At 34.9% G+C, this 17,515-nt stretch overlaps 3 protein-coding genes across 5 annotated transcripts in view; all 3 read right to left on the reverse strand.

Moving 5' to 3' along the window:
* The window catches only part of LOC114877797 (mannosyl-oligosaccharide 1,2-alpha-mannosidase IA), a 369,440-nt gene extending 358,020 nt beyond the window's left edge, over window positions 1-11,420 (reverse strand). The window contains exons 1-2 of the mRNA XM_029190835.2: window positions 10,886-11,420; window positions 5,576-5,800 (exon numbers count right to left, since the gene is read on the reverse strand). Coding sequence (XP_029046668.1) covers window positions 5,576-5,800; window positions 10,886-11,266 — 606 coding nt within the window. The 5' untranslated portion in view covers window positions 11,267-11,420. The remainder of the gene's footprint in view (window positions 1-5,575; window positions 5,801-10,885) is intronic.
* A 934-nt stretch (window positions 11,421-12,354) lies between these two features.
* Window positions 12,355-15,456, reverse strand: LOC114877809. Of its 3 annotated transcripts, XM_029190866.2 has the most exons (5): window positions 15,323-15,456; window positions 13,695-15,250; window positions 13,463-13,539; window positions 13,251-13,380; window positions 12,355-13,156 (listed from the first exon to the last, which is right to left on the reverse strand). In XM_029190866.2, the coding sequence occupies exons 2-5, from the start codon at window positions 15,122-15,124 to the stop codon at window positions 12,979-12,981; spliced, it is 1,815 nt and encodes a 604-aa protein (XP_029046699.2). In that variant the 5' UTR covers window positions 15,125-15,250; window positions 15,323-15,456; the 3' UTR covers window positions 12,355-12,978. The 3 variants fall into 3 exon arrangements, with proteins under 3 accessions (XP_029046699.2, XP_029046701.2, XP_046141238.1); XM_046285282.1 differs by lacking the exon at window positions 13,251-13,380 and having other exon boundaries at window positions 13,027-13,156; XM_029190868.2 differs by lacking the exons at window positions 13,251-13,380; window positions 13,463-13,539 and having other exon boundaries at window positions 15,323-15,455.
* A 466-nt stretch (window positions 15,457-15,922) lies between these two features.
* Window positions 15,923-17,481, reverse strand: LOC114877810 (viral IAP-associated factor homolog). The gene is made up of 5 exons (XM_029190871.2): window positions 17,280-17,481; window positions 16,922-17,057; window positions 16,617-16,845; window positions 16,322-16,530; window positions 15,923-16,237 (listed from the first exon to the last, which is right to left on the reverse strand). Exons 1-5 carry the CDS (start codon window positions 17,280-17,282, stop codon window positions 16,101-16,103), a joined length of 714 nt encoding a protein of 237 aa, XP_029046704.2. The 5' UTR covers window positions 17,283-17,481; the 3' UTR covers window positions 15,923-16,100.
* Between the last annotated feature and the right edge of the window lie 34 nt (window positions 17,482-17,515).

Genomic DNA, 17,515 nt, shown 5'->3' on the forward strand with positions numbered 1-17,515 from the left:
TTACGGTTTCGTTTTCCACTGAAAATAAACACTCCATGAGCAAGGTGAAAAGGCAAATTGATTCGTGCGATCGAACGCTGAAATATGCATTTACGCCACGGTGTATGCACTACCGATACTATTTGATAGCAATAAAAACATTAACACGAGTCAACTGGGAGAAATACGTATAAATTGAACAATTCTTCCCAATTTTAGTATTAAATACAAATCTAGTTTAACACTCATCGATTGTCGTATTTCATGGAATAAACAACTTGTTTATCCTTATGTTCATTAGAATACCGAGTCTATTCAGATGGTTGAAAAGGATCGAACGTAACTCGATTAAGCCACCTGAATTTCTATTCTACTGTTTCGCAAAATATGTTGAATATTCAAGGAAGTAAACCGAATGCAAATACAATTGAATTGGCCGAATATTGGGACTGTAATTTTGTAGTGCACCGTCGCGATTGAAAACGTGTTGCCGATTAAATGGAAGTTGAATCAATTGCGCTGGTGACCGAACGAAATGGGAATAATTTGAACGAAATATAATTCTTGATGGTCGCTGCTGTTCTTTTCGAATCGACCTTCTGCGTCATTATTTTTCAGACATCCCATTGATCGCCCATTTTCAATTACTCTCCCTAGTAATTTACCCCATCGACGCGTGAAACGCAACGGAACGCGTTTCGATCGGCGATTAGAATGCGTGCACGATTAGCATCATAAAATTTTCACGGGGCCAGTTTAATTCCAACGAGCGGAAACGGGGAATCGAAATCGATGCACGCCGGGATGGATTCGATCCCGTAGTTTACATGTAACCGATTAAATTGTACCGAGTGCGGGGCTCAGCCGGCCTGAAAACCGGATATACATTTCTACGGAGGATTCTACTGCTGTTTCAGCGCCACGTCGAATCGCTAACCAACACAATTTTGCAGTTGCAATTGCAGTTGCACCCTTCCCCGATGTTCGTCAAACGAACCTACAGTTCTGTAAATCTTCAATCATTCCTGACAATTTCTATTTCGTTCTCTTGCCAAATAATGCAAGGTTGCAGTGGAAAAATTAATTTTCGGTATTATTTCGGCAGAGTGGGACACAAAGAATATATTGTAGGGCATCGGAGACGAAGACATCGAAAACAGTATTTTAACAGTATTTTGCATTTAATTATTGTTATTATTATTACTCCAATCATTGAACGACTAATTATTAATTGATTAATTAAATACTCAGATAATTATATTGAATGAAAATAAATTTATTTGAAAATATTTGTTTATTTTTATTTATTCCTAATCGGATTAGAAAATTTTCGAGTTTCTTTAATCCGTAGATAATGACAGCACAAACTATAGCACATACCACTACAATATTTTGCTTCTGTCCCACTCTGCCTAAATAATACCAAATATTCAATTAAAATTAAGAAATGCATCGAATTAATTGAGGTACCTAATATTAAGTAGACGTTTTGCTTCGATTCATCGTGTAGATTATAGTTGCCTGAAGCGAACCATCTTTCTTACAGACGTTACAATGCATTACTACAATAGTTTCTGATATCACGAAGTGCAGCAGAGTTCGAACGTTTAATCAAACCGACGAATTAATAGACTTGGCGCGAAGTAACTGCTACTGACGCCAGCCAAGTACCAACTCCATAGGTTTTGTACGTGTATAATATAGCGTTTAATAGAGAGAGAATTGACCCCAGGCCCTCGGTTACTATACGACCGAATCAAATGCAGTAAGAGATTAAACATCGAAGCAGAAAGTTTCTCTGCAAACAGAATATTGGGAAATAAAGATGTAACGTATCCGAAATGAAATAAACCATGTATATTGTGGAATATGAGATAAGAGTGTTTGGACAGTGATAGTCGGATCGTTTAAGGTATGAATAAAGAGTGTTTGGATGACAGTTCTTCTCATCGACACCTGTACTAATCAACCATCCCAAAGTGTCCAGTCCGTCCATCCTTTAGAACCCTTCTCCGATATTTATATTTATATCCGGACCTTTCTTTTTCCTAATCTTCAACTATCATTTTCGATATTTATGTTTCCAGCATCAGGTGACTCCGATGATAGTACGAATCGGTGATCGTATGTGACCAGGTGTGAATAAATATAAGAAAACAAGAGCATCGTGAGGGGGAAAAGAAAAAAGTCGGCAGTTGTGCGAGAGTATCGAGAGAGTAGAGTTGTTAGTAAAGAATTCTTGTTAAAATAACTAAAAATAAATCTCTACAATATACTTCGATTTTGTTTGCAGATGTAAGATCCTAATTGTCGTTAGCGAAGCATCAAAGGTTTCGTCAACAATTACATTAGATGCCTCGGGAATTTCTGGCCGATTACGAACGCGCTTGCACGTACAGACGTTCGCGTATTACCGCGGATAGAACAATTCCGACAAGGGATGAACAAACGGCCGCAATCAGAGATAGAACGAACAAAGCTAAACGCGGCCGTGGTTTCGCATTAGCGAGCACAGACCCGATTAAATTTGATTGCCGACGAGAAAACTTTCAGATTGAAATCACGCGAATCTGCCCGCGGCTGATTAACCGGCGGAAAATATTATTCACGCGACCGAACGGATTCATCTGAAACGCTATTGTTTGAAAAAACAAACAATATTTTCCATGCGTTCACTCGGAATCGCTTTAAACGTGCAAATTCAGAGTTCACTTGGGTTAGCTATTGTTCTAGGAAAGATTGGAGTAATTAAATTATAATTTAAAATATCTGACCTAATATCTGAGAAATTCTATAACGCTTAAAAATTATTAAGTTCCTTATTTTCAAACATAAAATTTATTTAAGTGTTTTCGATGAAATACAATGGTTTATAGAAAAAAGTCCATTTGTTAATTTTCCAAAAATTGAATCCTATAGAATATAATGGTTTAACAATACAACTAGGAATTTCTACAAATTTTTTTTTTTAATCTGAAAATTTTAAGATCCCAACGTTTGTTCCTGTCCAAAAAATAGGCAAATATTTTCGTTTTCATCGTATACAAAAATCAACTCCCCGTGACACGCAGAATCGTATAATAGTTTTAAAACGTAGAAAAAAAAACACCTTTCCTGTTCCCACTACCGACACACCGATTGAATTGGACGAATTGGAAACGCGCCATCAATTTCGCCCAGCGAATACAAACGTTCACTGTGCACAGCCGGGAAAAAAGGAGAAAAAAAAAAAGAAAAATTCTGCGAGTGACCGACCGCGATGCACATTCCATGCATCAATGATCAACGGCATTTCGTGATACGGGAATATTAAAAAATGACGGAAAAGCCGGGGACCTCTTTCATCCGCGCACGGTTTGAAACATTTAATAAACCGATAAATAGATAATGACACGACGAACCGTTCACGAGCCTTCGAAAATGAGTACACGCTTGGAAATTCGATGAATATGCTGATCGATGAACGGCAATATCGCGATTGAAAATCGTCCACGAAAATTTGCTCGTTAACCACTTCGACCAGATGCTTTTCCTGGTCCAACGAGAAATTTCATTCCGCATAAAACTGTCCTACCTTTCGAAGTACATCAATTTTTATATCGTAATTCTTTCAAACGCCTAGAATTAAAAATTGCAATAAATAGTAAATTTAAAAACTTAGTACAAATTTTTGTTCGGAAAATTACATATGTTTAAAAAATTGCAAACTCACGATATTTGTTTAACACTAGAACTACCGACGTTTCATGCACACTTATTTTTCAGTTAAAAATAATGTAGAAAATTAAATAGATCAAGGATGAAACATAATTTAATGTATACAACCATTCGACAATAGCTAACATAAACTTCAATAAAAATACCTCGATAAAATTTATAATTGAAAATAAGAAACTAGAAACCATTCGTTCTGAGTGGTTTGATAGTTCCAGTGTTAAATTTTTATTGAAAAGTTTACAGAATGTTTCATTTACTCGCTGATATCGCGTCGAAGAGGCTACACGTGTTTCAAGTTGAAAAAATTGCTATCAATGGCAAAGTCACGATAGTGGTAAAAATTTTTATTTATAAGATATCGCGTCGAAAAAGTTACGCGTGTTTCAAATTGAAAAAATTGCTATCAATGGCAAACAGTTCGCCTCACCATAGTAATAAAAATTTTTATTTATAAGATTACAGAATACTCTATTACTCAATAGAAGTTAATATAGTCTTCAAAGCATAAAATGTAATAAGTAATAAATTTATGAACCATAATCATCTAAATTTCAATTGTATAGGAGTTTACTGAATATCCCACTAGTATTATTCCTCCTAACTGAATATCGCATAAAGTATCATGAAAACAATTTGTAATCTCCGCTCTATTAAACAGCGACATCAACAATACGAAATGCAATCAACGAAATTTTCAGCAAAGACCTAGCCTCCGGCGGAAATTTCCCGTTTCACAGAGATTTCAAAAATCGTCTTCAAAGCTTTCCCGTTAACTAGGAATCGAGAATAACACGGGGTCGGTTATGTTTTCCATTTTCCAACGAAATTTCAACAGTTTCCGATTCCACATCGGCTATGTCCTATCCCCCTCCTGCTGCTACGGTTACATTTGCGTATAAATGAGAATACAGTATGCACATTCATAGATATTCCGATTAATAGCGTTCCCTGTGGCACGTGCGAGTAAATCAGTGCCGAACGAACGCCCGGTTCCGACGTAATTTCGATTTTCACCCAATAAAAATGAAATTGTTGGAAAATCGAGAGATACAATTAGCAGGACCGGGTGAATTAAACACTAAACGAAAACCGTTGCTGCAGTTGAAACGGTCTGTGATCAACTTTTCATCGTAAAATACAGACGAAACAAATTATACCGCTGTTCGTATATAATTGTTGTTCACTTTCAAACAACCTTTTTAAAACACGAAAATACGAATATTAAAATATTACGATTCTTCGTTTTTTCATTGGTTTGCTTCTGTTATTTTATAGGTGTACGATAAACTCGAATTCGCGATTTTTCGTTTGAGCGTTCAACCGATAATTAATAACAAATTATCTAATGATGTAGATCAATTAACATACACGCAAGTACTTTGCACGTAAGATAAAAATAAACAGAATTATGTTATATAATTTGTGCATATACACTTTCATCCATAAGTATCCGGATACTCTCTAAAACAAAATACTAGAACGTGACTAGTTTCGTTTTTAGATGAAAAGTCGTGATTTTCGGAAATTTTAATTACTTGTAACTTCTAAGTGCATTGACCGATCGCGATGCAATTTTCAATATACACATAACACGCTTAAATTTACAAATGTCATATTTTAAATTTTCATTATAGGCTCACACAAAAAAGTTGAAAAATTCCCCTTCACTATTTTTTCTCACGATTTCAACAGATTGTAATTTTTTGAAACGACAAAAGCACATATCCTAGTAGATTAATTCATTAAGCTGCTCGAAAAACCTCAAGTCATTTGGTCCAATTTTAAAAAGAGTATCCTGTTTTAGAGAATGTCCGGATACTTATGGACGAAAGTGTGTATCGCTATAAAATTTTCAATAAAATGGATAGGAAAAACTTACCTCTTTCACCTTGTCCCTTCGTTCCCTGGCGATGGGGTCCTTGTCCTCTCCGCCCACCGTCAAAGGAAGCCTATCCGCTGGTGCGGGTGGCACCGTCTCCAAAACTTCATCCTTCCCGTGAAGGACCAACGAGGACGCACTACTAACACGCACACGCGTTTCACCACCGTTCACTTCCGGCTTTTCCAGAGTCTTTTGTTGCTGGTATTCTTCGTCGATTTTCGCCTGAAATCCGGTCAGATAGAATCGCGTTTCGAAATTATTATCAGACAACGGTGAGTCGAATAACTTTCTCGCGAACGCAAATTACTCGTCGATTCGGTCTCTCGAGGAACCGTCGAATCATCGTATAAATAACAAATCATCGTTAGTAATTACAAATAAAACAAAGGATTAGATTCGTTTAAAATTCGTCTGAAACGAACCGACTACTTCGGGCACACGCATACGACTGAAAGGCAATGTTATGAACGACCTGTCCTGTGCGAGTTTAGAATCGTCCTGCTCGGTTCGACGTTCGCAAATTTGTTTTGAAACGAAGAGCCATGGCGTTCCTGTTTTCAAAACACCGGCTGCCGTACACGCGAAGCAGAGCGAGAAACAGAATGATGAAACGGTGTTTACTTTTATAATTATGGAATTTAACCGGTATACAGAGTTGAATGGGATACTCGATTTGAATAGAAATGAAAAATTTAAACACCTCAGAATGATATGGAATTTTACACGTTTCTATGAGATGATATTAGACTATGCGCGTTTATGCAAATGCATATTTTTATAATAAATATATCAAGAATTGGAACCTAGAGATTTATGAAAATATATTTTTCATTTCAAATAGATCGAACAGTACACAATTTGTAATTGTATAAATAAAATAATGTACTGTACAGGGCTGGATAAATTATTACTAGAAAGACGATACAGGAACAAGGAGAAACTTCACACGTTTCGTCATGTCCCTACATTTTGATCCTCAAATAGATTGATCCTAGTCAACACCATTCGATCTAGTTGACACGCAATTAGATATGTCAATAATATGAGACGATCGAGAATGCGTGTGCATAGAGATACGACTAATCCGTTTCAGCTATGACCAATTGTAACCGCATTCTTTTCCTTCATCATTATCTAATTGTCAGCTCTGTACAGTACACATAACGTTATTCTAAAGAAAAGAAACACGAGTATTCGATTAATGATGCAAGATTCCAGGGAAAAGAAACTTTCATTGTTAGAAAACAAAATTATCTCGTTGAGAATCCATTCTCAGCAATTATGAAATTGAATAACGAGTTGATTATTCAAGGTTCTGAATGCTCGAGGCTGGAAAGGTCAGTAACACGGCCTCGAAAACATTCTCATTTACTCGACAAATGGTTCCATTCAATTCGAAACATTTCCACGCTTGCAATACGATTTTTCAACGATACAACCGATCCCGTCAGATATCCATTTTCCACTCCACTTCCGTTCGACCTCCGTTACACGCGGTTTTATACAAAATCCACGTAGGGTTCAACGAGATCTCGACTAGTCCCGACTTCTTTAGGGAAATCAAATTTTCCTCCGGTCCACTCGAGAGACCCGAGTGCAACGTATTTATCCGAACACCGCCATCTGAATGCAATCTCGACTCGACAAAAATGCGCTTCTTTCGCTTCGTTCCCCCGAACAAGCGACACTCTCGACTACCCATAGCCACCGCTATTGTGAAACAGGAAATAACATTTCATTTTTCGGGAATAACGATTAAACGCCTTTGGTGAAAGTACATTGCACGAAAATTGCATTTTAAAGAATAATTTGAATTATTCAGGCTTGAATAATTGAACACTTAAGGAAAGTATATTATACGAGAATTGCAGTTCGTAGAATAATTGAAATTTTACCTATAACCTTAATTTTAATGACAATTTTCAATTATTTTAGGTTGAATAATATAGAAATTCGACTACAATTATCTTTAATTACTTGTACCCAGTTCTTTTTATCATCAATTTCGAAATCGTTATCGTTATAACACAATGACTCTACTAATGGTAATGACACATTTTTATTTGTAAATTATATGTGATAATCTAACCGCACCTAATTGCTCCAATTGGTAATTAATAACACAGCCATTAAATAACCCATACTTAATACTTTAATTACCAATTACTGTTCTTAACCAGATCAATTAACACATCTGTTCCGAGTTTATGATCGGTATAAAAATGTTCATTTAAAAACCTTCGACTTTCTAACGTTTAACTTTCTATTTCAAATAACGATTGATAATGCAATACTCGAAATCATTTTTCTATTTCTTACTTCTGGTTTAATTAAATTCTATCTTAATGCTGTGACTAATCAGAATGGATTGCACACTGATTACGGTATCACGACACTGCAATAATAAAATTTAAATTCGATATCTTGTTTGATAACAACTGCACGACAGAGGCAGTGGATTGTATCGAGTTCGAATAAAACTATTTCGCAGCTCATTTTATCTCATCGACTTATGCTATGTTCAGCAGAACGGAAACACAATATGTACTATGATAATATTTGTGTAATTAATTATTCAATATTTTCTCACTTTACTTATCAAATTTGCGCAACTCCGATAAGTTTGAAAGCAGAAAATACAAATTCTTCTGTCAGAAAATAAGAACGTATGAGAATGTTGAGCAAAAGTTTGCTATATAAGATAAATCATGCAAAGTGTAAAATAAAAGTCTTAAGAATCGAATGAATTAATTTAAATAATTAGCGATTGTTGATGTTTCAAAAAATTGAAGATAACAGAATGAATTGCAAAAATAGATTAACGTAAAGAAATATCTCATTCGCGTACTCGTTTCATTGATACAATTATTTCCGATTAAATGACCCGAACGAAAACATCTTGCGTCTCGTTACAACTCTTTCAATCGCAGGCCAGCTGGCCCCGCATTTGATTCGATTAATCCAGCTCGCTAAATCGTGATTGATTATTGCACACAGGGCCAGATTATGCAAACTGTGTTGAACAATTGACGTGTATTAATCGTAACATGTGGATCGCGGATCGATCGACATTTTGTACCTTCGACACTTTCAGCGAACGGTTTGATTAAACTATACACCTCGATAAGTTTATTTTGGCAAGTGTTCTCGTTAAAATTTCATTCCCTCAGCGACAGGGCGTTAATTTTATCGATTGTTTTGCTGAAAAATCAAAGATAAAAGGAGCTGTGATTTGAACTTATTTAGCAGTGACGTTATCACGTCATTCAACGTGATAAAATTGTGAATCAAGGAATTTTATATCCAAAATTATTGAAATAATGATTTCAACGTTCTATAACTTATTAGCGAAAATAATGGAAATTAAGTGTAGCGTTAAACATTCGCGAGCGTGAGTCTGCGAGGCAATTGAATGTGAATTGTCGATAAATTGTATTATTTCACGGGTACCAAGGGGCGTCGACGTCGAATAAACGCGAAAACGATTTGATTCACGAGCGTTCCCTATCGGTTCATAAATCGAACTGCAATCTCAGGCTCGTCATCGTTAATTAGAGAGTCGCCACTGTAACGCTGTACCTTGCGTACTTCGTCCATTCATCATCTTTAGAAAATCGCTTTCGTCATGATTTCGATCGTGTACTTTTGTAATTCGAAAGGAAAACAAAGCACTTATTGTATCCTTTATTCCGCCAGTGGATTTGATGAAATTACTCAGCAGAAAATTAATCTCTTATATAAAATAAGTCTCAAAGGAAAATACTATTCAACGTTCGACGAGTTGAAATAATATTTAAATGAGGTTAAACATTAGGTGTACAAATCAATTCGGTGCCTATTTCAAATTTGAATATTCTCCCGCGCTTCTGTGTATTTGAAAAATGGCGCGAGGATTCAAAAACGATATGATTATAATTGGAGTCACTATGACTATTTAAAAATAAATCTTCGATTAAAAAAAGGATAAGGCATAGAATTAATGTGTACAGCTGATAAATAGGAATAATCTACTTTTTCAATGAAAAGTTCAAGGTGGCCTAGAAAACTAGCTTCATATGAAACTTATCTAAAGATAAACATATATTACTATCCCGGTTTATATACGATAATATCGATGACTCAACCGTTCACTCTAAAACAAATACATGATCTCATTCAAAAGCAGAGCTGATTCTAATATTTCCTAAGCTGCTGTGATCAATTCGGTACCGAAATCATTTGCAATTACTAATTTGGTAAAATGATACTTGAAAAAACGAATAACCCTAAGAAGGCAGTCTACTCGAAGAAGGATTGAGAAAGTAGACCGTGCCAATACTTTTCCTGATCTACTATACACTTTCACGCCACCCCGTACATTAGTCGGTCGAAGCGAAGTGTCTCAACGAGGGTCGCGTCGATGCGTCGGAAATTGTGCTGTGAAATTTTAGGCCGAGAGTCTATTAGCGGTGATAAAACTCGTTCTCGCGAGCGGGACACCGGCTGCAGTGTCGACGAAAAATTAGATAATTCGATCCCGTTCAACGAAGTTCACACAGTTACGTTTCACAACGAGCTCGTAATTCGCTCGCTATTTCATCCGGGACTGGTAACGACAACTCTACTCCGCTTTCACGTATCGTGCGCCGGTGTATGTATGTAACTGGATCGAACCTCGCAATTTGAAGTTTTGGTTACGTATATACCTCTATAAATATTCCGTACACACCGGTACGTTTTGCGTGTCCCGCGCAATTTATGACGCAAACGAACGACAAAAAGGAAGTCTATAGAAGAAACAACGAACCGATGAGACAAGGATCAAGTTCCATTGAAAACGACTGAAAGTAACAAACGGAGCACGACGAGACGCGTCCGTGAATGTAGTATGCGTGTCTCTGTCACGGTGAAAACGCGATGACAGTTACCGTTAACGGGAAGACTGAACTAAATAAACAGCGAGGAGAGTCTGGCAAAACGAAAGGACGCCGAATCGCAAACCGTGTGAACTTTCCATGGACAGGGTCGTACACATGGAAACTCACGTGTGCCCGCGATACGTCACGATGGCCGCGTGTAAACAAACAGGTCACACGAATAGCGTGTAACAGCTGAAAGAACGGGCTCACGACAAGTACACGTTGCTCGTAAGGTACGCGTCGAATCAATGTCAAAGCCAGTGTAAGTTAACATACCGTTTGAAAGGCGAGGAAAAAACCGGGGACAGGTTTGAAGCGCGTTTTCGAACGACTAGAGAAATCGAGAGTCGAGGTATCGAGAATCGAAAGAAGCACATCGTCGAGTGAACGTAACAACACTCGCGCGAACCTGTAATTTTTGCTTGTCCTCGATCAGATGAACATCCTGATGATCGATGCCCTCGTGTCCAGGTGGCACAGCATTCGGATGACCCATGGACCCCTTTGGACCCCCTTGCAAACGAGGTGGCGCCGGTATAAGCAATTCCGGTCCCGCTTTCTGCATGTGCTGGTAAACACGGTACACACTGTTCACTGCTACGCCACCGGTGCCAGCACGGAAATCCGGCAAAAAGAAGAACGTACCGAAACACACGACACCGAACGTCAAAAACACCAGTAGAATCAGATACTTTTCACGCGGACGGAACGACCGTCTCGAGAACAAGGGCACCGGCACACCGTTCACGAACCGCTGATACGACGGCAGGATACTCGACGTAGCTGTCATTTTAACGATACTGTCACGACACGCACCCACTAACGCACTTTTTCGTTTTTACAACAGACGAAAAGCCGAGCACTCGTGCGCGTTGTTGCCCTTTACCTAGCCGTCGCACGCCATTACAAATGCGGTGAGACGCGAGCACCACCTGCTCGCCGAGATTGACACTTAGTCGCGGTTGGGGCGCCAATCAGCTGGCACGACACATGCGCCAGCTACTTGCACACCTCGCGTAATCTATCACGAGATTGGTCGGTACGATACCACTTGCTTATAGACAGTCGGTAAATCCAGTAGTGAACGCAGCGCGACAGGGATCATTCGTGAAACGCGTTTTTTATCGCACAATTTAGGAAACTGCAGTCGTCTTTACCACTTTCGGATCAAATTTTACTATATCGGTTGGTATTGTTTTCTCGATTACAAAAGAATCATTATTACATTTTGTTACTATGTAACTATTTTTGAAGTTACAATAATAATAAAAAGAACACTGTTTGTACAACATCACTGGTAAATGATATTCTAAAATACTTTACACAATAATCAACTCTTTTGTACCAAAATATTGTTCAAAACTTCATTTTTGAATTATTAAGGAAAAATTTAAAAAAAATGTAAATAAAATAATTTTTAACAAAAAATACAACCGACTTCAAAACGCGCCAAAAAGTGTAAAATAATTTATATTTCGTTTATACCAATATTCCACAGCTATTAATAAAACCTATTTGATCGCTAAATAGTATACTAAATACATTTCAACCTTTTTGGAGGTGGCGCAAAATTAAAAATATCCGAATAAACGATGTTGCCAATAAGGATTCGATTACTAATAAATACCTTTAGCTAAAATTTTAAACTTAGGTTTCAACCCCTCTTCCAAAAAAAATTTCATAGTGATCGGGAGTGTCTTTTGGAAAAATATCCGTACTTTTTTAAACAATACATTTATTTGAAACAGAATATAGTACATTATTTATTTCTAGTATAAGATACATATAACTGTTATTATAATTAGTATTAAAATTTGAATAAATAATAACACTTTTTAACGCCTATTAGGAAAGAATAGACAATACATTTTAATTTATTAAGAAATAACTTTATTATGAAAAGTCAGTTCATTACAAATCACAAGCGGTTACTTATTTCTCTATCACAGTAGTTTGCAATAATTACTTTGGTAGTATGATTACTTGGTATGATTGGTTTGTAACAACAAAATTATTATATCCGTTGCCGAATCAAGTAACACTATATGGTATCACTTTCGTACAAAGTTCATATAAAAACAAAAATAATGTTTAAAATAATTTTCATCTGTCAAAGTGATTAAAAAATATATAATAACGTGACATAATTTACTCACAGAACGAATTAGAACGAAAAAAAAAATAAAATATATAAAAAACCAATACAAAAACAATCTTTTAACTCACAGAGTTTTCCAAACGCATAAATAATCTCTATTAAATCTTATAAACTTATAGTAATACTATTAATAGTTCTTACTAATACTATTAGAATGTTATATAAAAATTAGTATTAGCATAGAAAAACGAGGAACTTTGGTACCAGAACTTAATTGCATTCAATTGCAGTTAAAAAAACAGAAATGAAAAAACCATAAAAAAAATAAACTAGTTGTACAATGGTAATAATATTGCATATTCGCTATCATCGATCTAAAAATGATAGCAGCACCAAACTTCTCTTCAATCTTCGCAATAAGTTAATAATTTACCGGGTGCACGGTGGTGCTTTCTGAGATGATTCTCAAAAGCCCCGAATCTCCTGTAGTCTTTGTTACACACGCCACAAGTGAATTTTGGCGAACGATCATAGGGAATGTGATGTCTTTCTTTTAAATGATGAGACAAAGATGACTTGTGCCTGAAAAGAAACCTCTATCAATGCAGTGACTAGACTACGATCTTAAAAAGTCTTAAGAGTTTTGAAAATAAAGGATGGCTGCCTAATTCTTTACCTATACGCTTTCATGCACATGTCGCATTTGAATGATTTTTTCAGACGATTGCAATGAACTAAATGCCTATTGAAATGGTATTTTCGATTGAAAAACGTGCCGCAGCTTTCGCAAAGTATTACATACATACCTAAAAAGCAAATTTAGTAAAAAAAAAAAAAAGAAACACCGCGAATAAGCTTAGATTTTGTTCATTTTTCTTTTACATTTACCTCCATGCGCGCCCGCTTGATGCATCGCAAACGTACGGGCTTTCGAGAATGTTAATGAACATACTGAACACTCAAATCTACAAATACATTTCGTGCTTTTAGTAAAATAGAAGGAAAATGATGTTGTGTTTTAATTAAACGTAACGCAAAGTTAGTAAATATTTTATTGTTAATAATGCTATAAATATTTATAAAAATATTCGTACGGCGTAGATGTAACTGATTCACTTACTTTTTATTATTTGAGCAATTATATTCGTAATCTTTCTCAGATTGCGATGTATTTATCGGATATTCGTTTATTTCTTTTCCGGATGCAGGAGTAGGAGTATCAAAATCGGTTTCCAACAAAACATCATCAAAGTCATTAAGAGTATTAAATTTTTTGGTTTCATCCGAATTTATAGCGTTTTTTGATATTTCTTCTATGATGTTATATTCGTCGCAATAACTTGCTAATTCTGGTAATGACAGATCAATATCATCAATAGAATTTTCTGATGATAATGTTCTTGTACTATCTGCTTTTGATGAAGTATCAGTTGCTAAATATATATCATATATGTCTGCAGAATCTAAGTCAATTTCATTATCCGTATGGATTGCTTTTGGATTAATTATTCCTGCTAACATCTTGTCTTTTTGAAATGCGTTATTTATTGTTTCATTAGCTGTTATCCAACTGGAGACACAGTTTTCCAAACAATGATCACAACGAGAATCACATGTCCAATCTAATTTATTATTGTTTAGAAGTAGTATATCTTTCTCCAGATGTTCTGAAAATGCTAATGATTCATTTGTTAAGGATCTATATCCTTCATTAGATATATCAACTTTATTGCTATTTAAATCATATTCTTTTTCAAAGGTATCACTATCATTAGTTGTACTCAAAGAATTATAAGTTTCATTGGAATTCAGCATATACATGTTAGAGCCAGTTAAATTATTATCACTGTATAATTCATAATTAAATTTACTGAATATCTCATTGCCTGAAAAGTCAATTGAATCTTGAAAATCTGTAGATTCAAATTCTTGCAAGCAAATAGATTCAGAACTATAGTTTGTTGGTATATTGCGAGAATTCTCATTTTGTTTAGTTTTAAGGAGAGACATTTCATGTTTTATATCCTGCTGTTTAGTGTGACATGTTAATTTTTTCTGTTTTATAGGAGCCTCTAATTTTAATGATGTATGAAAGCTTTTGTTTGATATTTTCTTCTTGTTATCAACAGAAGAATCTATATTCCAACTAGGGTATTCGTTCCATACATCAGTAAAACCAAGTCCTTGTTTTCTTTTGCGAGATAAATATTTACATTTGGTTTCTTTCTTAAAACATTTATTTTCTTGAGAGGGATTCTCGTATATGAATGGAATCTGTACATTGTTTTGATTTTCATCTGTTTCATTCAGCTGAGAAAAGATTTTCTTGTTCAGTTTTGAATTGTTTTTTAATATGTTGGGAATTGTCCTAACAGTTTCAAAATTGTGCAGAGCTGTATCATCATCTACATTATAAGTTTCAAAGTTATCTTTTTCTTTCTTAATCGTATCATTTATTTCAAAATAACATTGTTCTTTAAATTCTTTTGTATTCAATAAAAGACTTTTAGAATTCTTATATGTCAAATGCCAAGGATTTTGATAATACATGGTAAATATTTTCTTCAATGTTTGTAAATGTATACCTTATGCATTACACTATTTTTTTTATTAATTGCGTTTTAATTTGTGTTGCTCACTATAAATTCATTAATTGATGACAATAAGATATATTATCTGTCAATAAACGAATAATTTTTATATTCATAGTTACAAATTAAATAAGTTATTTATACTGTGTGGACTTACCTAGCTTTATTGACGTTTAGTTGCCGCCTAAAATGTTTGCAAACACGCAAACCATGTGGGTCAGTGTGAATTTTAAAATTTTGCCTGACCACATGTGACCACGAACACAGCATAATCCGAACTGAGAAACGACAAGAAGGGACAAAGTATAGTTTATGATACTTAAGTTAGAAGAGACCGAAACTTGAGAAGTCCTTGAGAAACACAAACGTAAACAGTTCGAAGAAACATCACACCGAGATCAGAAATGTATAATGTATATATTTATTTTGCCGGCATTAGATGTGTTACTAAAAAACTAATAATTGCTTTTGTCTTTTTAAGGGATCACCTTTTGCGCTATTTACGATTTACATATATTTTTCACGTTTGCCAAAGAAGCCGAAATAAGATGGAGGATACAAAATGCAAATGAAACTTCAAATGTAAGTTACATTGTATTTGTTTTCTCTATAGATTTTTCATAACTATAATTGAATCAGAATTTGAACCGAACCTAATATTTTTCATACGTATATGTTACGATTACAAAAAATTATTTTTCGAAACATAATGAAAGCATGAAAATGTGTGAAAATCAATTTCGAAATCAGTAATATGATAATAAAATACTTTATTGTGGTAATAAAATCATTATAATAATAAAATTTGAGAAATAACAAAAAACCATTTGGGTGGGTGGGTGAGTGTGACAATAATGATTAAATAAATAAAATATTCTGTGCATTGTAGTGATTGAATATTGATTTGGCTTTTTCACATGCCTACCATAAATAAATTACCAATCATTACTCTCAGCCAAGTCATCATTTTCAGGTCTTAATGTAGAAAATAATACATCTCTGACTTTTGGCCTTGGGTCCTCGGTAATTTTTGTGGGTACAGCCTCTGCTTGACCCAACATCCACTCTAGTTCTATAACAAAATAACGATCAATATTAATTTTAATATACACATGAAAAGAATGTCTAAGATAAAATGTCTTTTATGGATATGAACCTGCTTCTGTTAGTTTCATTCCTCTTAATTCTATTGGTCCAATAAGTTGTGTTACCATGTTTCCATTATGGTAAATAAAAATTGTAGGAAGATTACTATCCGGCCAGTTAGGAATACAAGTAGTAGAAATACTTTTCAGAAACTTTGTTGTAGGGAATTTTCTAGCTAAATTGCTTAAATATTGATTTATTAATGTGCAAAGTGGGATGCTAAAACAGAAGTTATAAGATTAATTCTTCAATGTATTTCAATGTATTTCTTCTCAAGTTCACTGAACAATAAGTGAAAATCATACCCAGGTCTATACAAGTGAAGTACAACCCAAACATCATCTCCAGCATTATTCACTTCCTGAACATAATCTTCACCTGAAATTTCTATCATTTCTCCATATTTAGATTTGCTGGCCAGTTCCTTTAATTCTGCTATTCTTTTATTCCTATATTCCAATAAAATCTTCTCATCTTCTTCATCCTCTAATTCATCTAATTCATCCAGTGTCTTAGATTCCAAATCATTAGCAGCTATGTATACAAATAATTACATTTATTAAAGTTCTATTTTTACTTATAATATCGGTATAAAATGAATAAAAAGTACCACGTCCAGTCTTCTCATTTATAGTATTTTCTACTATATTCACTATTTGTTCCTCTGTAACTTCTTTTTCCTTCTCAGGTATAATTCCTTTTCTCCTGAGAATATCATTCCATTGTGTGTCCTCATTTGGATCTTGCTATAACAAACAAATATAGGTTATATAAATCTGTTTAGCAAAATTTGCATTCAGATTTTGTTCTAATGTTGTTTTCTTTATTTTTTAGAAACACTTAAATAGCTACATATATATTAACGTTTGTTTAACATTTTGATCTTTATATTACTTGGCATTCCTTATTTGGAGTCTCAAACGTTGCCTCGAACATAACCTCAATGAACTAAAGTCTTCTTTACTCACCATAGTGTCAAAATATGCTTAATACCTCGGTGTAGATACAAAAAAATTGGTTTATATTAATTAGATCCGACCAACCGATGTATCGAATGCTTTTAAGTGACAATAATCATGTATAATTCAGTAGTCGTGGTCGACAGCTGATCACGTTTCACTTCAATGAAATGCTACACAGTTGCACTTCCATACACGTGCATTTATAGTATGTATCATCAATGACGCATTCATCCTCGCATTCC

This window comes from Osmia bicornis, chromosome 3 (assembly GCF_907164935.1).
Source record: "Osmia bicornis bicornis chromosome 3, iOsmBic2.1, whole genome shotgun sequence".
In the NCBI taxonomy this organism is placed as follows: domain Eukaryota; kingdom Metazoa; phylum Arthropoda; class Insecta; order Hymenoptera; family Megachilidae; genus Osmia; species Osmia bicornis.

Coding starts and splice junctions, on each gene's coding strand:
- LOC114877810 (XM_029190871.2), bottom strand. Junction 16,846..16,921: donor AAATGAGAAGACTGGACGTG/GTACTTTTTATT, acceptor TTGTATACATAG/CTGCTAATGATTTGGAATCT. Junction 16,531..16,616: donor CTTCACTTGTATAGACCTGG/GTATGATTTTCA, acceptor CTTCTGTTTTAG/CATCCCACTTTGCACATTAA.
- LOC114877809 (XM_029190866.2), bottom strand. CDS start 15,124: ATGTATTATCAAAATCCTTGGCATTTGACATATAAGAATTCTAAAAGT. Junction 13,381..13,462: donor TCAAGCGGGCGCGCATGGAG/GTAAATGTAAAA, acceptor TTTGCTTTTTAG/GTATGTATGTAATACTTTGC. Junction 13,157..13,250: donor ATGTGCATGAAAGCGTATAG/GTAAAGAATTAG, acceptor GTTTCTTTTCAG/GCACAAGTCATCTTTGTCTC.